The sequence below is a fragment of the Somniosus microcephalus genome, chromosome 3 (genome assembly GCF_052327205.1).
Source record: "Somniosus microcephalus isolate GS21.2 chromosome 3, FLI_Smic_1.0, whole genome shotgun sequence".
Lineage (NCBI taxonomy): Eukaryota > Metazoa > Chordata > Chondrichthyes > Squaliformes > Somniosidae > Somniosus > Somniosus microcephalus.
The window spans coordinates 23,116,609-23,139,766 of NC_140989.1; the positions used below are offsets into that span (position 1 = coordinate 23,116,609).

At 48.8% G+C, this 23,158-nt stretch overlaps 1 protein-coding gene across 3 annotated transcripts in view; it reads left to right on the top strand.

Annotated features, from left to right (window-relative positions):
* The first annotated feature begins 590 nt into the window (after positions 1 to 590).
* LOC147120898 (NHS-like protein 1) overlaps positions 591 to 23,158 on the top strand; it is a 160,753-nt gene continuing 138,185 nt past the window's right edge. For 2 of the 3 annotated variants that reach the window (XM_085979304.1, XM_085979310.1), the window contains exon 1: positions 591 to 1,712. In XM_085979304.1, the coding sequence (XP_085835430.1) occupies positions 1,520 to 1,712 (193 nt within the window). In that variant the 5' untranslated portion in view covers positions 591 to 1,519. Of the gene's footprint in view, positions 1,713 to 19,288; positions 19,384 to 23,158 lie in introns of those variants that run through there. The other variant, XM_085979317.1, reaches the window with a different exon arrangement.

Consider the following 23,158-nt stretch of genomic DNA (forward strand, 5'->3'; position numbering starts at 1 on the left):
ACCAGAGCAGGACAGACCGGGGTGGGTGGGGCGGGTCGACAGACCGGTGGGTAGGGGGCAATGTTCCCTCTTACTTTTTTTCCGGTGCGCGAGCCTTTTAACGGGCTGCGCGGCCCATTCAAATTTTCGGGGTTTTTTCCCCCCCCCCCCATGTAAAAGTCTGTGAGTGGCCTGCGCGGGACCTCCAGACCGCTGCCCGGCCGTGCAATGGACACACTGGGCGGTGGGTACAGACCAGTGACGCTTGGGTTGGTCGCTGTTTTCGGGGTCAGCCAGTTCCCAGGGCAAGCCTCTTGGAATCACTGCTCGAGCCACAGTGGGCATTTCTGGGCTGTTTGGTTTGTGCAGCTTCACATGCTGAATTATTTAGCGAGGTATCGCTAGTGGGGTACGCCCTTTTCACAGCACTTTAGGAGTCAGGGGTCAGTTGGAAGTGACTGCCTGATCCCGGCGGTAATCTGATCGGACTTTGTTTCCCTCTAGACTGTGACAGAATGGACTCTCTGCTTTCACTGTCACTTAGTTTGGGGGAGGAAAATCCAACACCACCTCTCCAAATTTAAAAAAAAACATCCACGTGTACGGTCAGCTTGTAACTGAGGGAGTGCGAGCCAGCATACAGGCAGCCAGCTCTGCTAACTGGACTTGTGCGGTTATTATCAACTGCTGGAGCTTTGTTCAAGAGCGTTTTTTGTGCACAGTTGTCTAGTTAAACACTACTGTTCCAGCGAGTGAGAGAGAGAGGCGGAGTTTGTGCAGAGACAGTTGCTATGACTTTAGAAGCCCACATATCAGGTTTCTCCAAGAGCAGTGGCTCTCTCCTCTCTCTCTCTCTCTCTCGCTCTCGTTCTGAATAGCTAACTAGTAGCCACAACCAGCCTGTCTCCAGTTCGGATGGGTCTGCCCCGTGTGGCTCCTCTGCTAAGCCAGTCAGCGAAGGGAGCGGCAGCTGACCGAAGCTCTCCACCTAAAGAGGAAAGGGGAAGCCGGCAAAGTCACAACTGCTTTCAACGACTTCCTCCTGCAGACAAAAGGAAAATCTACTCTGGACTTTTTGATGGGGCTGTGGTCGTGAACCACTTCACTCCAGTGCGAGGAGATGCTGCACTTTTGAACGTGTTTTCTTGTTTTCCACACAGTAGCATTTAGATGAGGATCATTGACCAGTCACTCGGGGAAGTCCCAAAGGAGAGCCGGGTTGCCCTGCTGTTAGATCCCGTCACACTCTGTGTACTGGTCTCTTGCACGCTTTGCTCACGCGTCCTGAGAGTGAATCCTACAGGGAGGCGGTTGTGAAGTCTCGCTGCTCGTACTGTACCCAACACACACGAGGATGCGTGCCTCAGGCTGACCCAACCAGAGACCTCAATGGCCCGGCAATGTGAGCGCCTGGCTCGATGTCATTGTATCATTCGGATTGGATCGAAGGACCGCCTTCGCCGCCGCGTTGGGATTTCAGAAACGCGACTCTTTACTTTCTCGAAGTGCGAATGTCCGTGACCGATCTTCGGCCAAAGCGATGAAGAAGGATTGTGTCTCGGGGTCGCTGAAGAAGAAAGCCAGCCCCAGCTCCATCCCTCGCGCGCTGAGCTGGCTTAACTTCACATCGCAGACCAAGCAGCTATTCCGCAGCAACGGCGAGTTGGCGTCTGTTAGCGCGCAGCGCGACGGCGATGAGGATAACTGGACGTACACACCGCTACATGGCAACGGTAAGGGCGGAGGGCAAACCGCGCACCTTTATTTTACACTGGTGTCATTCACTGTCTCCTGGCAGTGTCGGCCCTGGCTCGGGGTAGCACACTCGCCTCTGAGTCGGAAGGTTGTGGGTTCAAGCCCCCACTCCAGGCTGACGCTCCCAGTGCAGTACTGAGGGAGTGCTGCACTGTCTTTCGGATGAGGCATTAAACCGAGGACCAACGTTCCTTTTAAGCTGCGTGGGCCGCACAGTTCTCAGGAGCTCCCGTGCAGCCGGCTCACCGGCTTTCAAATGGAAAAAACGCGCATGCGCGGAATTCTTTATGGGCCGCGTAGCCTCCAAAAAATTAGAGACATTATTGCCGGGGACACTTTGAAATAATTCCGTAGGATGAGGACACCGGGGAGAGATTCCCCCCCTCTTCGAAATAGTGCCGTGGCATCTTTTATGTCCATCTGAGAGGACAGAAGGGGCCTCGGTTTAAGGTCTCATCCGAAAGACGGCACCTCCTACAGTGCAGCACTCCCTCGGCACTGCACTGGGAGTGTCATAGAAACATAGAAGATAGGAGCAGGAGTAGGCCATTCGGCCCCTCGAACCTGCTCCGCCATTCAATGCGATCATGGCTGATCATCCAATTTCAGTACCCTGTCCCTGCTTTCTCCCCATATCCCTTGATCCCTTTAGCCTTAAGAAATATATCCTACTCCTTCTTGAATATATTTAATGAATTGGCCTCTACTGCCTTCTGTGGGAGAGAATTCCACAGGTTCACCACTCTCTGGGTGAAGAAATTCCTCCTCATTTCTGTCCTAAATGGTTTACCCCTTATCCTTAGACTGTGACCCCTGGTTCTGGACTCCCCTTCCATCGGGAACATCCTTCCTGCATTTAGTCTGTCTAGTCCTGTTAGAATTTTATAAGTTTCAATGAGATCCCCTCTCATTCTTCTAAACTACAGCGAGTACAAGCCCAATCGACCCAATCTCTCCTCATATGTCATTCCTGCCATCCCAGGTATCAGTCTGGTGAATCTTCGCTGAACTCCTTCCATGGCAAGAACATCTTTCCTCAGATATGGCCAGTGAGCCTGGGGTATGGGCTCAAATCTCTGGAGTGGGACTTGAACGTACAACTGTCTGACTCCGAGGCAAGAATGCTACCCACTGAGCCAGGGCTGGCACGTAAAGGCCTAGATTATGAATGAGGAAAGCTGTGCTGCTTCCGGCCATGTAATCCCTGTGATAATTGTCAAGGGCTGTGGAAACTGCTGCTGAGAGAGTGGAAAGTATGTAACTCTCAGATGATCTCAAGCAGCCCTTCCAAAGTTTCAAGTTTTTCAGATGGCCCACGTTTGCACATTTCAGTGAAGCAGAGAACTGACTGCAGTCGCCAGTGTTTTCTCTGTTCGTAAGACCCGCCTCCCTCAGTTGCTCAGAATCGTCGCGTGAAGTACGATGCCTCGCCCTGTGCTGAAAGAGGAACCCTCCTGGCTGGCGTTCCTCTTAATCCCTAAAGGGAACATCAGGAACAGGAGGAGGCCATTCAGCCCCTCGAGCCTGTTCCGCCATCCAGTTAGATCGTGGCTGATCTGTTACCTCGACTCCATTTACCCGCCTTTGCTCCACATCCCTTGGTACCCTAACCTGACAAATATTTGCTGGCAATTTGAAATAACATCGCCACCCTTGTGTCATGTTCGTTCTGCCTGTTTCCGTATCTGTCTTTAAACTGAGTGATACCATAGTGGGGAGAGAATTGGAGCCAGCAGAGTGTGGGGTGGCTACATTGATCACCCGGTCTTTGGGTGGCCCTCGATTATAGTGTATCTGTACTGTAGTAATATTAACTTGGCTTCAGTCTGCGTTCTGGCTAAGTGTCTCGTCCCAGCTTCAAGGCTCAGCTGATGTTGGTAAACCGAATCATCCTTCGCTCTTTCGAGTTGCTGAATTTACCTGCGTGCCTTGAGTAAGTTGCGCCCTTGGTGACTCCACTGCGAGTTGTGTCTCAATGTCGTTGGCGTTATCGAGGATGCAGTTTTAATGCAACGGGCAAACAGCAATCCCAGTCACCACCTCGTCACAGTGCCCGCCTCCAGTTCAATGTGGGTTCGAGGCCCAGTGTTGCACGGCACACTTGCCACGAGCCTTAGCATCATAAAGGTTGACGGCACAGGAGGAGGCCATTTGGCCCATCGTGTCCGTGCCGGCCGGAAAAGAGCTATCCAGCCTAATCCCACTTTCCAGCTCTTGGTCTGTAAGCCCTGTAGGTCGCGGCACTTCAAGTGCATATCCAAGTACTTTTTAAATGCAATGAGGGTTTCTGCCTCTACCACCCTTTCAGGCAGTGTGTTCCAGACCCCCACCACCCTCATCTCAACTCCCCTCTAATCCTTCTACCAATTACTTTAAGTCTATGCCCTCTGGTTATTGACCTCTCTGCTAGGGGTAATGGGTCCTTCCTATCCACTCTATCTAGGCCCCTCATAATTTTATACACCTCAATTAAGTTTCCCCTCAGCCTCCGCTATTCCAAAGAAAACAACCCCAGCCTATCCTCATAGCTAAAATTCTCCAGTCCTGGCAACACCCTCGTAAATCTCCTCTGTACCCTCTCCAGTGCAATCACATCTTTCCTGTAATTTGTAAATGAGCCTTGTTCAATCTCCAGTCAGGCGGAGCGAGCGCCCGGCTTCAGCATGGGATCTCCTCCCAGCACAGGGCGTCGGAACGCTTTGGGCACTTTACCGAGCACCTTGGACTTGGGGGGGACGTGTTTCCAAGATATTGTCCTCGTTGATGCCCTTGGTTGCACTGCTGGGTCGGGGAGCTGCTGTGCTGTTGTGGTGAAACCTGCCGTCTTGGAGGCTTCCCTCTCCTTAATAGAAGAATGTTTTAGTAGCTAGTTGCCCTGAGAAGGTGGTGGTGGTGGTGCTGGGCCTTCCTCTTGAACCACTGGAAGCGGTTTGATACAACTGACTCACTCTGCCACCTAGTCACTGTGCCATGCAGTCACCACTATACATGAAACTTTCATTTAACCGGAGGTTAAATGTCCAGAAAGCGCTATCTACCGGCAAAATTCAGGAGCCGCTTCCTATAAGTTTTTTTACTTCTCGTTGCTTTTTTTTTCCAGTCAGGCTCTGCAAGGTCTAGCTGAAGCTGTTGCTTAGCTACAGAGATGCTTTTAAGCTGCGGCCGACTGTTTTGAAGCTGTTGCTAAGCAACAGGGTTTGTTGATTCACACAGAGCTCAAAAGCTCCGTATGTTTTAACATTAACGCTGGTTTCTACGGCAGTTTTGATGGTATAGCACCAACTCGGTCCCGTCAGTGCCGGATACCAGAAAGTTTCCTGTACTTTCTTTGATTCATTCTTGGGACGTGGGTGACATGATGAAAAAAAGACTTATGAAATAATACTGAGCGGCCTACGGGTGGCGCTGTCCAGGGAGAGTATAAATACTCGGGCACGGGCCCAGCTTGCGCAGGACATTCTTAACCGGAACTAGTGAAGGACACAACCAGACCTCCATGTTGTGAAACAGTTGATTAAAGCTTTGTTTAACGCTTAGACCAAGTGCCTAGTAGTTTTCTTGCGTCAGTGGGCATTGCTGGAAAGGCCAATATTGATTGTCCATCCCTAGTTACCCTGAAGGTGCTGGCGGACCACTGATAGCAGTTTGATATAACCGAGTGGTTTGCTAGATCAATTCAGAGGCTCTTAAGAGTCAACCACGTTGGATAGGACTGAAAGACTATATGGCGCCTTTCATGACCTCAGGGCATCTCAAAGCGCTTTACAGCCAATGAAACATTTTTTGAAGTGCATTCACTGTTGTAGTGTAGGAACCACAGCAGCCAATTTGCGTACAGCAAGCTCATCTGAAAGACGGCACCTCTGACAGTGCAGCACTCCTTCAGCACCGCACCGGGGTGTCAGCCTAGATTTTTGTGCTCAAGTCTCTCAAGAGACTGGAGTCAGATATAGGCCCAGACCGGGTAAAGGACGGCAGGTTTCCTTCCCTAAATGAGCCAGTTGGGTTTTTACGACAATCCGACAGCTTCATGATCACTTTTACCAGCGCCAGATTGTTTAAACTGAACTCGGATTCTCAATCTGCAATGGTGAGATTTTGAACTCGAGATCTCCGGATTATACCAGGTCTCTAGATTAGACGTCCTGTAACATAACCACTACACTACCCGAGCGTGCCCCGTATAAATAAGGAGCAGTGCACCCAGATTCAGAAGGATTGAGGTGACTAACCCAGTCCAGCCAAGTGGATGCAGTTCCTACGTGGTATATACGGTGAATGACCGATCCTAACCTTTCAGTGCAAATCCAACCTATAATTTGGGGAAAAAAATCAAGTGGTTGATTTGCTCTTAAGGAACAGTTGACTTCAAACAGTGCAACTCTCAGCTGTGCAGGGCTCTTGTGAGTTCATCAGTTTATACGTGATCACTTCCCCCTTGCTTACAGGTGTTCAAAAGCGTATTCAACCTTTGGTTTCCTCACCTATTATCCATTAATTTGTAACAAATTACAAAGAAAACATTAATAAACTTGCAGAATGGGCATAATTGACGGATAAATGTGAGGTATTACATTTTGGTAGGAAGAATAGGGAGGTCACATATTACTTGGAAAATAAGAATCTGAATGGGGTAGAGGAACAAAAGGATCTAGGAGTACAAATACACAAATCACTAAAAGTATCGACACAGGTTAACAAGGCCATAAAAAAAAAACAAGCACTAGGGTTTATTTCTAGAGCGATAGAATTGAAAAGTAGGGAAGTTATGCTTAACCTGTATCGAAACGTGGTTAGACCACACTTGGAGTGCTGCGTACAGTTCTGGTCGCCGTATTATAAAAAGGATATAGAGGCACTGGAGAGGGTGCAGAGATTTACAAGGATGATACCAGAAATGCGAGGGTATCTATATCAGGAAAGGATGAACAGGCTGTGGGACTCTTTTCTCTTGAAAAGAGAAAGCTGAGAAGTGACCTACTAATAGAGATCTTTAAAATCATGAAAGGTTTTGACAGAGTGGATACAGAGAGAATGTTTCCACTTGTGGGGAAGAGCATAACTAGAGGCCATCAATATAAGATAGTCACCAAGAAATCCAATAGGGAATTCAGAAGAAACTTCTTTACCCAGAGAGTGGTGAGAATGTGGAACTCGCTACCACAGGGAGTGGTTGAAGCGAATAGTATAGATGCATTTAAGGGGAGGCTGGACAAGCATATGAGGGAGGAGGGAATAGAGGGTTACGCTGAGAGAGTTAGATGAGGATAGACGGGAGGAGGCTCGAGTGGAGCATAAACGCTGGCATAGACTGGTTGGACCGAATGGCCTGTTTCTGTGCTGTATATCCAATGTAATCCTATGTAACCAACTGATGGCTGCCTGATGTTCTGTCTCTCTTTCTGTTCGGATGAAGTGGTTGCTGCTTCTGTTTGCCACCTTCAATATCAATATTTGCAGATTAGTGCTTCCCTCTCCCCTCTTCAATTTTCAAAGGTTGACTTCCAAAATCGCTGGGCTCAAAAGGTAATTCATTGTGTGAGGCGCTTTGAGAAGTTTTGATGCCATGTAAATGCGGGCATTTAATTATTTCCCACCGCTACTTAGAGTGAAACTAGCCTTTTAGTTAAAAAAAAAAGCAACTTGGGATGGGCAAGAAATGTGGGCAATGCCAGCGACGCCCACATCCTCCGAATGAAATAATTATTAAAAACTTGTTCAGGCTTGCACTGACCACTCGGGGCCCCAATGGCAATGTACCCCAGCAAGGAGTCAATTCTACCTTTTCAGTAATCCTGTAGCCCTTTGTGCAATGTGTATTTATTTAGCTGTGTTCGGATGAGTTGCAAGCTCACCCGTCTTTTTGTTTGTCCTGTGCAGTCAGGCCCACTAAATCAAAACAAGCCAACAGCTGGATAGCTCATCCGGCCAATGCACTGCCCAGTGCACAGCTGGCCAATCCAAAAAGAAAAAGACAGACTTGCATTTATACAGCGCCTTTCACGGCCACCGGAAGTCCCAAAGCGCTTTACAGCCAATGAAGTACTTTTTGAAGTGTAGTCACTGTTGTAATGTAGGAAACGCGGCAGCCAATTTACGCACAGCAAGCTCTCACAAACAGCAATGTGATAATGACTATTTCTTCAAAGTAGTGCCATCTGATCTTTTACATCCACCTGAGAGTGCAGCGGAGCCTCAGTTTAACGTCTCATCCAAAAGACGGCACCTCCAACAGTGCAGCACTCCCTCAGCACTGCACTGGAGTGCCAGCCTGGATTTTTGTCTCAACTCTCTGGAGTGGGATGTGAACCCACAGCCTTCTGACTCAGAGGCGAGGGTGCTACCCACTGAGCCACTGGCTGATCCAGCTTTGGAAGATGCCCTGTCCAGTCCCCCGTATGTACTCATTTGTGCTGACCTCAGCCAGAGTGGGGGAAGGATCATTGCGGTAGAATTGACTCCGTGCTGGGGTGCATTGCCATTGGGGCCCAAGTGATCAGTGTGATCCCTAACAAGTTTTAAAAGATGTATTCATTCTCTGGGTGCATCGCTGGCAAGGCCAGCATTTATTGCCCATCCCTAATTGCCCTTGAAAAGGTGGTGGTGAGCCGCCGTCTCTTGAACCACTACAGTCCGTGCGGTGAAGGTACTCCCACAGTGCTGTTGGGGAGGGAGTTCCAGGATTTTGACCCAATGACAGTGCAGGAATGCTAATATATGTCCAAGTGGGACGGTGTGTGACTTGGAGGGGAACTTGGAGGTGGTGGTGTTCCCTAAGTACCTGCTACCCTTGTCCTTCTAGGTGGAAGAGGTCACGAGTTTGGGAGGTGCTGCCGAAGAAGCCTTGGCGAGTTGCTGCAGTGCATCTTGTAGATGGTACACACTGCAGCCACGGTGCGCCGGTGGTGGAGGGAGTGAATGTTTAAGGTGGTGGGTGGGGTGCCAATCCAGCGAGCTGCTTTGTCCTGGATGGTGTCGAGCTTCTTGAGTGTTGTTGGAGCTGCACTCATCCAGGCAAGTGGAGGGTATTCCATCAGATTCATCTTGACAGGGGGCATCAGAACCGAGCCATAAACCCAATCCCGTGCCCGCTTCCCAGCAATAGATCCAGAAGAGGAACAGAACGTTGGCTACTTTTTCTCCTTCCTGGCCCAGGAAATGCTGATACCAGTTGTAGTGCCTTACAGTGTTGCCTCTTGCTGGTTTCTTTCTAGGACCTTGCCCAAACAGGTAATCATCATGCGTGAGCCTAGACAGTAAATGTTGACGTGCTATTCGACTGTGGGGAGCATCACAGCCAAACCTGTTCCTGTCCTTTCTCTATATAGTATCCAACTGGTGTGTGAGTTTCTCTTTGTCTCTCCTCTCTCTTGCTGTCACTCTCTCTCTATATCTATCTCTCTGCTCTCCCTCTCTCGTTGTCTTTCTCTCTCCTCACTCTCTCTGCTCTCCCTCTGCGTGTCTATCTCTCTGCTTTCCCTCTCCTCCCTCCCTCCCTCTTTGTCTTTCTCTCTGCCTTTCTCTCTCTCTGTGTCTTTCTCTCCTCCCTCTCTCTTTGTCTATCTCTATCTCTCCTCCTTCCTCCCCCCCCCCCCCCCCCCAAGGTATAGTGTAGGCGTACTAAACAGGATCATTTTCATTAGTCAGCTGCTTGAGGGATTTTTCTGGAGTTCTGCACTGCTGGTACAAAGTACAGATAGTTCCTGTAACCTTCTGATTCTCCTCGCAGCTGACCAGTCTCTGGGCAGAACTCACTGTAAACCCAAGGGAGAATAAACAGCACGAACTACAGTCACAATGACCCAAACTGAAGGTGATCTTGTGTGGCCAGAATGGGCCTTATTCTGAGGGGTCATGAAACTCCAGCCACTTATGAAGTGCAGGTGGACAAAAGACAAAGGACTCCTGCTTTCTAACTGCTTTCTCAAAGCTATCATTCTTTCCTTGCCAACTGTGAATATACAACACTTTGATGATGCATTTAGATAAGAAGAATTAAGAGCGACCATACACACTAAAAGGTACAATTTTAAAGGGGGTGCAAGAATAGAGAGACCCGGGGGGTGTTTGTGCACAAATCTTTGAAGGTGGCAGGACAGGTTAACAAAGCAGCTAATAAAGCAGATGGGATCCTGGACTTTATACATAGAGGCAGAGCGAACAAAAGCCAGGAAGTTATGCTAAACATATATAAAGTATAAACACTGGTTCGGCCCTAGCTGGAGTATTGTGTCCAATTCTGGGCACCAGACTTTAGAAGGACGTGAAGGCCTTGGAGACGGTAGAGAAGAGATTTACTAGAATGGTATCAGGGATGAGGGATTACAGTTACGTGGATAGACTGGAGAGGCTGGTGTTCTCCTTGGAGCAGAGAAGGTTGAGAGGAGATTTGGTAGAGGTGTTTAAAATCGTGAAGGGTTTAGAGAGAGTAAATAAAGAGAAAATGTTTCCAATGGCTGAAGGGTCGATAACCAGAGGGCACAGATTTAAGGTGATTGGCAAAAGAACCAGAGGTGACATGAAGAAAAACTTTTTTACGCAGCGAGTGGTTAGGATTTGGAATGTGCTGCCCGATAGGGCGGTGGATACAGATTCAATAGCAGCCTTCAAAAGGGAATTGAATAAATACTTGAAGGAGAAAAAATTGCAGGGATATGGGGAACGAGCCGGGGAGTGGGACTGACTGGATTGCTCTTCAAAAGAGCTGGCGCAGACTCGATGGGCCGAAGGGCCTCCTTCTGTGCTGTTCTATAACGCATTGGAAACGAGGTGATAACTTTTTTTCGAGCTGACATACCTTGAGTTCGTTGGTTGAAAATGGGCCTGTTTATTGGGGTGACGAGTGCGTTTCCCACACTGGAGTTCCAAGTTTGAGTTTCCCCCCCCACAGCCCCCCCCGCCCTGATTTTCCTCCCTTTTCCCCCTCAAAGTGGGGACTCGTTGGGCTAGACCCTTTCCTCACCCAAAGTGACTACATGACATGGTCCAACTGGGGTTAGGCGGAGGGACCTTGGCTGATTATCTCCTCTCTACCTCAGGTCAAGATGACTAACGTCAAGCTGGAAGCCTGCTGGGACCCCGGGTTTAAGTGTCCGCGGCACCCTCTGGTATCTGCCTCCCCCTAGTGGCCATTTCTTCCACATGTGAGACGGCAAGTGACAGTGGGCTATTCCACTTGGGGAAGCATCACAGCCAAGCCTAATTTCTGCTTTCTCCCCATATCCCTTGATCCCTTTAACCTTAAGAAATATATCCAACTCCTTCTTGAATATATTTAATGAATTGACCTCAACTGCCCTGTGTGGCAGAGAATTCCACAGGTTCACCACTCTCTGGGTGAAGAACTTCCTCCTCATCTCGGTCCTAAATGGCTTACCCCTTATCCTTAGACTGTGAGCCCTGGTTCTGGACTCCCCTGCCTTCGGGAACATCCTTCCTGCATCTAGTCTGTCTAGTCCTGTTAGAATTCTGATCCTGTCCCCACCCAATGTCCACACAGGCTTTCTTCCCAGCAGAGGGATGTCACTAGATATCAGTCAGGTGCGGGAACATGATGTTTCCCCCCTCCATAGCCCCAAGGAAGTTGAGGGCAATGTTCGCCTCCCAACCGCTGGCCCCGCAAAGAACAGCTAACTGGGCGCAGGCCGGGGATTGAATCTGGCCCCATCCTGCTGTGTATGGCTCAGTACTGCATTTTCCTTCAACCCCATTGGGGAAGCTTCCGAAGGAAGGTTTCTTTATCCTAAGTGACCATCAAATCACCAGAATAGCTATTCGACCATGGACATCGCCTCGGCAGGGTAGAGTTGCTTTTAGTGGCCATTCCTGGGTGTATTTTAAGTAGCTTGTTTCCAGTCTGTCTGCATCCAGAGACAGACTGCCCTGCCCCCTGCAACCACAACTGAAGGTTACTAAAAGTAGATACAAATTAAGATAAATTATCCATCTCATACGCTGGTTTGGGCTTCTCTACCAAGCCACATTTAATAATGTATTATATTTTTAAGAACTTCCATTCACTTTCAGTGTGTTTTTAAGAAGCAATTCGACTATTAATAGAGATACAGCGGCTTGGGTCTGTTTGAAACAATGTGTTCTGAAGTTGTTTTTAAACTTCTCCGATGGAAATATTGACACAAACCCAGGAATGAAACTTGTTCTGTTAAAGATTCTGAAAAGGGCAGCGATTGTTAGCTTAAAGAGAGAAATACCTTCATTTGCAGAATACCTAATCAGCTCTTTGAAACATAGAAAAGTTCATCGCACAGTAAATTAGTTTCAAAGTGCCACTTGTTTTGTTGGCTATTTTGCGCAGAGCGAGATCCTACAATGAGTAAATGAGATGAATGACCAATTAATCTGTTTTCGTGGTATTGATTGAGGGCAGAATGTTAGCCTGGACACTGGAAGAACTTCCTGCTCTAACTGGCATACTGCCATGGCATCTTTAACATTCACCTGAAGCAGGCATCCGGGGTCTCCGTTTAACGTCCCATCCAAAAGCCAGCACTTCTGACAATGCAGCACTCCCTCAGTACGGCGCTGAGTTGTCGGCCTGGGATACGTGGTCAAGGGTGGAGCTTGAACCACAGTCTCCTGACTCAGAGGCGAGAGTGCTACCAGCAACCTCAGAAATGTTTTGCAAAGGCAAAGTCCAGAAAGGTTTTGGTTCTGAGTGGTTCCAAAATGCTTTGAGGTCTTGATAGGAACAGTCTCGATGGTGATTTGGGAGTTGGTTTTGTTAAAATGTGGTAACTGGGAGAGTATCTCAGCTTTAATTTTAAAAAGAATATATATAGAAACGTTTGGAATTACTACTGCTGCAGCAACTTCCATTTCCAGAATCCTGATCACATGCAGGAAGCTGCCTCAAAGAGCTTTACATTAAAGCAGCAAAGAACTGGTGGATGTTGAGGAGGGAAGGGGAAAAGGGACTATGGAGGGTGGCTGGAAGGGGCTAGAGACATGGTCAAAGAGGAGGGTTCTGAAGCGGTGGGGAGGTGGCAAGGCAGAAGGAGCTCCAACGAACAGGAATATTGTGACCGCACGATTGGTCATCAAGCTGGAGCGGAGGTCAAGGAGTAGCCAAAGGTCAGAGGAGAAGAGGGCGTGCGGGGATTTGCTGCGTGGGCTGCAGATGTTTGGAGTGAATTATAACTAATAATTAATAGCTCAAAATCCTGCTTTGTGCCTGGCCTTCCGGCTGGGGTTTACTATATCCCAGACTCCCCTCAATGAGTTACAGCCATCGACCATCCCTAGGGAAGCATGTAGGTTCCCCGGGTCCCTCCCTGTTCTCTTGGCGCATCCCGCTCCAGGCCTGGCATCAGTGCTATTTCTGGGATTCCAGTGCGGAAATGCCGGGGGGAGGATTTCTCAGACCTGTTATCTTGCATTGCAACTCGTGGGAGGGTCCCGAGCCAGTGTGCCACAGTGTCAGCATCACCGTCTGTTTCCACCCTGCCCAGCACTCTCTGCCCACCTTATAACCAGTATAAATCAGCTTCTGCCTTAACCATTTCAAAATCATCAGCATCACAATCCCGCCAGCAGCATTTGAGAACTGCGCAGTGCGAGAGTTCTTCCTGTGAGCTGTGCTGTCCAGGGAGACCGCGAGCTTGATGCCTGGTCTTTGCTGGGTTAGTAATGAGATAAAAGACCAGATGATCTGTTTTGGTGGTGTTGATCAAGGGATAAATATTGGCCAGGGACACGGGGGTGAACTCCCCTGCTCCTCTTTGAAATAATGCTGTGGGATCTTTTACGTCCACTTGAGAGAGCAGACGAGGCCTCGGTTTAACGTCTCATCCAAAAGACGGCACCTCCGACAGTGCCGCAGTCCCTCAGCACTGCACTGGAGTGTCATAGAGCATAGAAACATAGAAGGTAGGAGCAGGAGTAGGCCATTCGGCCCCTCGAGCCCGCTCTGCCATTCAATGAGATCATGGCTGATCATCCAAATTCAGTACCCTGTCCCTGCTTTCTCCCCATATCCCTTGATCCCTTTAGCCTCAAGAAATATATCCAACTCCTTCTTGAATATATTTAATGAATTGGCCTCAACTGCCCTGTGTGGCAGAGAATTCCACAGGCTCACCACTCTCTAGGTGAAGAAATTCCTCCTCATCTCAGTCCTAAATGGCATACCCCTTATCCTTAGACTGCGACCCCTGGTTCTGGACTCCCCTGCCATCGGGAACATCCTTCCTGCATCTAGCCTGTCTAGTCCTGTTAGAATTTTATAAGTTTCAATGAGATCCCCTCTCATTCTTTTAAACTCTAGCGAATATAAGCCTAATCGACCCAATCTCTCCTCATACGTCATTCCTGCCATCCCAGGTATCAGTCTGGTGAATCTTCGCTGCACTCCCTCCATGGCAAGAACATCCTTCCTCAGATAAGGCGACCAAAACAGCACACGATACTCAAGGTGTGGTCTCACCAAGGCCCTGTACAACTGCAGCAAGACATCCTTGCTCCTGTCCTCAAATCCTCTCGCTATGAAGGCCAACATACCATTTGCCTTCTTAACTGCCTGCTGCACCTGCACGCTTACCTTCAGCGACTGGTGCACAAGGACACCCAGGTCTCGTTGCACTTCCCCTTTTCCCAATCTATTGCCGTTCAGATAATCTGACTTCCTGTTTTTGTCACCGAAGTGGATAACCTCGCATTTATCCACATTGGGCAGATGCATGGCAAATGCAGTATAATCACCCAACCTGTCCAAATCGTACTGGAGTTTCTCGGCATCCTCCTCACAGCACACACGCCCACCCAGCTTTGTGTTGTCTGCAAACTTGGATATATTACATCTAGTTCCCTCATCTAGATCATCATTTATATATATATATTATGAATAGCTGGGGTCCTAGCACCGATCCCTGCGGTACCCCACTATTCACTGCCTGCCACTTGGAAAAAGACTTGTTTATTCCAACTCTCTGCTTCCTGTCTGCCAACCAGTTCTCTGTCCAAGACAGTACCTTACCCTCAATCCCATGCTAATCTCTTATGCGGGACCTTATCGAAAGCCTTCTGAAAGTCCAAATACACCACATCCACTGGTTCTCCCTTATCTATTCTACCAGTTACATCCTCAAAAAATTCCAGTAGATTAGTCAAGCATGATTTACCTGTTGTAAATCCATGTTGACTTTGTCCGATCCTGTCACTGTTTTCCAAGTGCTCTGCTATTACATCTTTTATAATGGACTCTAGCAATTTCCCCACTACCGATGTCAGGCTTACCGGTCTATAATTCCCCGTTTTCTCTACCACCCTTTTTGAATAGTCGGGTAACATTAGCTACCCTCCAATCCATGGGTACTGTTCCAGAGTTTATCGAATTTTGGAAGATGACCAGCAATGCATCTACTATTTCTAGGGCCACTTCCTTAAGTACCCTAAGATGTAGATTATCAGGCCCTGGGGATTTATTGGCCTTCAATCCCGTCAATTTCCCTAACACCATTTCTCTACAAATACTGATTTCATTCAATTCCTCCCTTTCATTAAACCCTATGTTCCCCGACATCTCTGGGAGGTTATTTGTGTCCTCCTTTGTGAAGACAGAACCAAAGTATGTATTTAATTGGTCCGCCATTTCTTTATTCCCCATTATAAATTCCCCTGATTCTGACTGCAAGGGACCTACGCTTGACTTCACCAATCTTTTTCTCTTCACATATCTATAGAAGCTTTTACAGTCAGTTTTTATGTTCCCTGCAAGCTTACTCTCATATTCTATTTTCCCCCTCTTAATTAATCCCTTTGTCCTCCTTTGCTGAATCCTAAACTGCTCCTACTCCTCAGGTTTGCTGCTTTTTCTGGCCAAATTATATGTCCCCTCCTTGGATCTTATGCTATCCCTAATTTCCCTTGTTAGCCACGGTTGAGTCACCTTTTTTGTTTTATTTTTATGCCAAACCGGGATGAACAAATTCTGTAGTTCATCCATGCAATCTTTAAATGTTTGCCATTGCCTATCCACCATCAACCCTTTAAGTAACGTTCCCCAATCCATCCTAGCCAACTCGTGCCTCATACCATTGTAGTTTCCTTTGTTTAAATTCAGGACCCTAGTCTCTGAGTCAACTACTTCACTCTCCATTTTAATGAAGAATTCTATCATATTATGATCGCTCCTCCCCAAGGGGCCTCGCACAACAAGATTGCTAATTAATCCTTTCTTATTACATAATACCCAGTCTAAGATGGCCTGATCTCGAGTTGGTTCCTCGACATAATAGTCCAGGAAACCATCCCGTATACCCTCTAGGAATTCCTCCTCCACAGTATTGTTACTAATTTGGTTAGCCCAATCTATATGTAGATTAAAGTCACCCATGATAACTGCTGTGCCCTTATTGCACGCGTCTCTAATTTCCCATTTAATGTCATCCCCAACATTACTGTTTGGGGGTCTGTATACAACACCCACTAACGTTTTCTGCCCCATGGTATTTCTCAGCTCTGCCCATACAGATTCCACATCATCAGACCTAATATCCTTCCTTACTATTGTGTTAATCTCCTCTTTAACCAGCAATGCTACCCTACCCCCTTTTCCTTTTTTCCTGTCCTTCCTGAATATTGAATACCCCTGGATCTTGAATTCGCAGTCTTGGTCATCCTGGAGTCATGTCTCCGTAATCCCAATTATATCATATCCGTTTTCATCTATTTGCGCAGCTAATTCATCCACCTTATTACGAATGCTCCTCGCATTAAGACACAAAGCCTTCAGCTTGATTTTTTAACACTTAGTCCTTTTAGAATTCTTATTTACTATGGCCCTGTTTGATTTACAGCCTTGATTTCTCTGCCTTCCACTTTTGCTTTTCTCCTTCCTGTCTTTTGTTTCTATCCTTGCTTCCCTTTCCTCTGTCTCCTTGCACAGGTTCCCAACCCCCTGCCATCAGCCGAGATTGTGCGCTCAGTTTGGAGTCTGGGAGCCCAACATCCCAGAATTAGGTGTCAGCCGTGGCTCAGCTGGTAGCACGCTCGCCTCAGAGTCAGAAGGTCGTGTGTTCAAGCCCCACTTCAGAGACTTGAGCACAGTGCTATGCTGAGAGAGTGCCGTCTTTCGGATGAGACGTTAAACCGAGGCTCCATCTGTTCTCTTAATTGGAGGTAAAAGATCCCATGGCACTATTTCAAAGAAGATCAGGGGAGTTCTCCCCTGTGTCCTGGCCAATATTTATCGCTCATCCAGCGTTAGTTTAAAAAAAATGATTGGTCATTTACACATTGCTGTTTGTGGGAGCTTGCTGTGCGCAAATTGGCTGCCGCGTTTCCCTACATTATGCAGTGACTGCACTTCATTGGCTTTAAAGTGCTTTGGGTCGTCCTGAGGTTGTGGAAGGTGCTGTGTAAATGCAAGTCTTTCTTTCTGAGCCCAGGAGCTGACTCCCACTCTTCATGCTGTTCAATCAATTTTCTGTAATCTGGCAGTGGGACTCGGACTCTCTGAACCCCTGAGTCTGCTGTCGAGCTATAGAAAACTGATTTACCAGCAAAAAGACCAGGAGCTGCCTGCCAGAAACCTAATTAAAAGAACGATATACAAGCAGCTTTTATTTATTACGCAGTTAAAGAATGAACAAGCTGCGGTATTTCTGTGCCTCCAGCCTTTCACTGAGGCACGTTGTGAAGGAATTTTGTAAGTTTTGGCTTGGATTGCGATGGGGTTTCTTCAGATCCAGTTACGAGTGATCAAGTAGCAGATTGTATATGTAAGGCAGAATTGTCGAGGCATCTTTCACTACAGCAGCATTGCGAGCTCACTCACTATAGCCCATCTCTCATTCGTAGTACCTGTGGTCTGTCTGATAGCGATCGGGAATCGGCAGTGCCAATAGTGCGAGTCAGATGCTCACTGGAGTTGTTCCGGAAGATTTCTCTGCTCATTCAAGACCGAGATCAATAGGAATTGAGGGATATGAGGATCGGGTTGGAAAGTGGAGTTGAGATTGATGATCAGCCATGATCTGATTGAATGGCGAAGCAGGCTCGAGGGGCCGTATGGCCGACTCCTGCTCCTAATTATGTTGTTTTTTTTGTTGGGTATCAAGGGGTTATGGATCAAAGGTGGGTAAATGCAGTTGAGGTACAGATCCCTCATGATCTGATTGAATGCTGGAACGGGCTCAAAGGGCTGAATGACCTCCTCCTGTTCCTATGTTCACCCAGTAACCTTGCAACGGTTTTTTCTATGGTAGAGGTGCTACATAATTACAAGTTGTTTATCCTCTTCCTCCTCTAAAACACTGTTGCTCCTATCCTATCTACCAAGTCTTGTAGGCCCATGAACGTCATCATCGCTCACCTACATTGGCTCCTATTCACCATCTGAAATTTAAAGCTCTTGGGATTATCTCTAAATCCCTCCATTGCCTCGCCCCTCCCCGCCTCTGTAACTTCCTCCAGCCCTAAAACCATCACCCCAGCATGGGCTTACTCTTCCCTTTATTCTGGTCTCCACATTCTCCACCCCCACCACCACCGCCAGCAGCCGTACTTTCAGCCACCTTGCTCCTGCTCTCTGGAATTCCCTCCCCAAACTTTTCAGTCTTTCTAACTCCCTCCTCTCCTTTAAGACCCTCCTTGAAGCCCAACTCTTTGACCAAGCCTTTGGCCGCTTGACTCCTGTTTTACCCAGCGCCTCTGTGAGGCTCTTTGGGACATTTCTAATGTGAAAGGTGTTCTATAAAGGCAAGTTGCGGTAGTTTTGTGCCGTGCAAACCTTGAAGGTCCCAGGTTCGAACCCTGGTCTTTGTGTGAGTTAGCCGATCTTAGCAGAGGCACCTGTGGAGGGGGCTATGATTGGACTCGGGTAGCGAGGGGAAAATAAATCACGCAAGGTTCCCAGTCCTCACTGCCATCGAGTGACCCCCCTTGCTGGAAAGTACATGTGCGTGGATGTTGGATAAGGACCGTAGGCTCAGCCGTGGCTCAGTGGCAGCACTCCCGCCTCTGCGTTGGAATGTTGTTCCAGAGACTTGAGCACATAATCTAGGCTGACGCTCCAGTGCAGTGCTGAGGGAGTGCCGCACTGTCGGAGGTGCCGTATTTCGGATGAGACGTTAAACCGAGGCCTCGTCTGCGCTCTCAGGTGGATGTAAAAGATCCCCACGGCACTATTTTGAAGACGATCAGGGGAATTATCCCCGGTGTCCTGGCCCAATATTTATCCCTCACCCAGCATCACGAAAATATCAGGTCATTATCGCATTGCTGTTTGTGGGAGCAGAGGGGGGCGAAATGGGGCTCATCAGGCTAGGGGCCAGCTGAACTGGCTCTGGCGCTCTATCAGCTTTTCTGCTTTAAGCTGCTGAGCAGTGGAGCAGGAGCTGATTCCGTCAAGGCAGGCAGTCCCAGCTCTGAGACACTCCTACTCGCACCGCCCCCCCCCCCCGGCCTTCAAACAATAGGGGGGGGGGGCTTTGGGGGATGGTCAGGAGTGCAGCGGGATTGGATGGAGTTGTTGTGCCAGAGCTGGCCTTGATGTGCCGAGTGGGTTGGGAGGGAGGGAGGGAGGGAGTGAGTGTTGTCGTCCTCCCTCCGTCCCACCCAGCAGCAGCGAGCAGCACCAGCAGGCCAGTATTCCCTCTCCTCAATATGCCTCCAAAATGTTCTGTCTGAAAGGTAACCGCGAGCGCAAAGAAAAGCTTAGGTTTTCTTTTTCGAAGCAAAAAAAAAGCTGCTTGGCTCTTAAACGGATCAATCTGACCCCTGGAAACTTTTCCCAACCAGCCCTGGGAAACTAATATTGCTGTTGTTAGGTTAAGAACATTTTTCTTCTGTGTTCGAGTGGATTTTTAACTAAAGTGGAAAAAGGGTATTGTGACTGCGCTAGCCCATTCTATTCAAGCACCTGGAATGCGGGACTGTGTGTGGGGGATTGCAGAAGGATTTTAACCCTTTCCCGCGCTCCGGAATTTGTATTTATTTACAGTTATGGTGCTGGGACTGTGCCTTTCTTTTACTGGAAGAGCAATTAAAGCGGTGGTGAATGTGTTTGGTGCTGTAACCTGTGCAATTAGTATCTCGTGTGCAGCAAGTGTGAGAGACGGTACTGTTTCACACTGGCTGCTGTGTTGGGCCAGGGTTTGCAACCTGTGGGGGGAGAGTGTTTCTTGAACGACCGCTCTCGCGGCAGGCTTTGCTTTATTTTGTTTTAGTTAATTCTGTCGTCGTCCTCCTCCTCCCCTTCCTTTTCTTCTCCCCCCCCCCCCCCCACCCCACCCCCCACTTCTACCCTTCTGTTAACTCGCCAAGTTTGAGCGAGCCCTGACGGAGAGCGTCAGCAGGCTATTCAACCGCGAAGGAGGGGGATGACAAGTCGGCCATTAAAATCCTACCCAAGATCGCTGTCTCCCCACCCACACCTTTCAGCAGGGTTCACCAAGCAGCGAACCGGAGTTTCCATCACTCCTTTCACAACCTCGGCATGTCGCAAAAAGCGCTTTACAACCAATGAAAGATTTGCATTTCTATAGCGCCTTTCATGACCTCAGGTAGTCCCAAAGAACTTTACAACCAACTAAATGCATTTGAAGTGGAGTCACTGTTGTAATGTAGGAAACGCGGCAGCCAATTTGCGCACAGCAAGGTCCCACAAACAGCGATGTGATAATGACCAGATAATCTGTTTTTGTTATGTTGGTTGAGGGATAAACATTGGCCCAGGGCACCGGGGATAACTCCCCTGCTCCTCTTCGAAATGGTGCCATGAGATCTTTTACATCCACTTGAGAGAGCAGACGGGGCCTCGGTGTTAACGTCTCATCTGAAAGACGGCACCTCTGACAGTGCAGCACTCCCTCGGCACTGCACTGGAGTGTCAGCCTAGATTTATGTGCTCAAGTCTCTGGCTTAAAGGCTAGAGTGCTAGCCATTGAGCCATGGCTGACACTGTGAAGTACCTTATGAAGTACTTTATGAAGTGTAGTCACTGTTGTAACGTAGGGAAACATGGCAGCCAAATTTATGCACAGGAAGCTCCCAAAAACAGCAATATCCAGATAATCAGATAAGCTCTGGTCCATTTCTCCCCTCCCTGGCTCCGAGCCGCTGGGGCCAGTTGTAGAGACCCGCTGACTGAGATCAGCTGACTCGGCACAGGTGCGGCGACTCCCTTATGTGCTGTGTGGAGCCCAACAGGTCGGCACCTTTGGTTTCTGATCAGTGAATTCGGTGCCCACGCGCTGTTGCAGGTTCCGATAGCAGTGTCTGATGGCCTCTGTGCTTCATCCTGAGCCTTGGTCGTTCAGCTTCAAGGTTCCTTCAGTGGTGCACAGCTCTCCTGTCTGGAGCCCTGCTTTGTGAACTGTCATCACCGGGGCAGTGGACAGGGTGGCTGGGCACAGGCGTGACATCTGTGGTACATCCTGGCCTATGAGATTCATCCTCTGAGAGCTGTGTTTCTATCTGACCCTGAGATGAGCTTTTGTCCGCACATCCTCTCCACCACCAAGATTGCCTACTTCCACCTCCGTAACATTGCCTGCCTCCGCCCTTGCCTCAGACCATCTGCTGCTGAAACCCTCCTCCACACCTTTGTTACCTCTGGACTCGACTATTCCAACGCATTCCTGGCTGGCCTCCCACCTTCCACCCTTGGTAAACATGATCTTATCCAAAACTTGGCTGCCCGTGCCCTAACTCGCACCAAGTCCCACTCATCCATCACCCCTGTGCTCGCTGACCTACATTGACTCCCGGTCTGCCTTGATTTAAAAATTCTCATCCTTGTTTTCAAATTCCCTCCATGGTCTCGCCCCTCCTTATCTCTGTAACCTCCTCCAGCCCTACAACCCTCCGAGATCTCTATGCTCCTCCAATTTTGGCCTCTTGTGCCTCCCCGATTTTCATCGCTCCACCATTGGCAGCCGTGCCTTAAGCTGCCTGGGCCCTAAGCTCTGGAATTCCCTGCCTAAACCTCTCTGTCTCTCTACCTCTCTCTCCTCCTTTAAGACGCCCTTTAACACCTACTCCTTTGGTAACCTGTCCAAATATCTTACGTGGTTCGGTGTCGAATTTTGTTTGATAACACTCCCGTAAAGCGCCTTGGGACGTTTTATTACGTTAAAGGCGCTATATAAATGCAATTTGTTGTTGTGTTGGGCAAGCAGATTTTGAGCTGGTTACATGCTGGCACAGGATTGTACACATGTTTGGCGTGACCATGTGAAACCGTGAGTATAGTATAGTTGGGTAGAGCATGTCCAAGTTGCAGGGAAGATGCCAGTTTTTATTGAGTTAGAATAGATCTCTGGGCCACCCTAAGGCGAGCAAACCCCAGCTTCTCCAGTCTCTCCAGGTAACTCAAGTCCCACATCCTTGGTACGGTACCACTCTGGTAAATCTCCTCTGCACCCTCGCCACGGTAACATTGGCTAACTCAGCACAGAGCCTGGGATTGAAGCTGGGAGTCCCCGATCTCACGGGCTCAGTGTCCACGCTCACTCACCGTGCTGTACTCACCAGAGAAGTCATGCAGGGTCTTGTTTAAATGATGATAGCCTCGCCCCCCTCAACAGTTGCAACCCCGAGCTCAGCTGTCGCTGGCTGAAAAGCGCAAGATCATAAAGCAGCGACAGACCTTGTGTAATTTCAGAATCCGTGAAAAGAGATTCCGACAGTTTTATTTCATGGTGGAGTAACGGGATGCAGCCTCGGGAGAGAGAGGAGAAGGAGATTCATTTACACTCCGGCCGCCCGTTAAGCAGCTGTCTGCAGTGTGCGGAGCCTGGGACGGCATTCTTGGGATTCTGCGCTCGGCGGATTCCGGACCATCCTCTGGTCCGAATAGGAAAACCGATGTTCTTCTTGCTGAAATAAAAAACATTTTTTTGAGTTCTCCTCCCTCTGGCTCCAGCTGCGGAGACAGATGTGGAGTCGGGCAGGAGACTCTGCGCGTCGCGACGAAGAGTCCACTTTCCTAACCACAGCGAACCCGCGGCCGGACCTGCCGGTTTGCGTTGTGCAGGAACAACGGAGGCCCCGCAGGGTGTGAGAGATGCTCATTTACTGGTGGGAATGAAGCCCCCTGTGGATACTCATTCTGGAGAGAGTACGAGGTGTCCAGGGAGTTTTGTGCAGTTCTTGTGTTAATACGGGTTGGCGTCGACAAAGTGTGCAGCAGTGGTATAGAAACATAGAAGATAGGAGCAGGAGTAGGCCATTCGGCCCCTCGGGCCTGCTCTGCCATTCAATGAGATCATGGCTGATCATCCAAATTCAGTACCCTGTCCCTGCCTTCTCCCCATATCCCTTGATCCCTTTAGCCTTAAGAAATATATTATTCTGTAACGCATAGGCTTATACATTTCGGTCGCTAACTGGTCTACTAAGCCCCCGGTATTTCCGGGCGGGAAGCGGGCGCACAATTCCGCCCCCCGCCATCTTCAATCCGGAA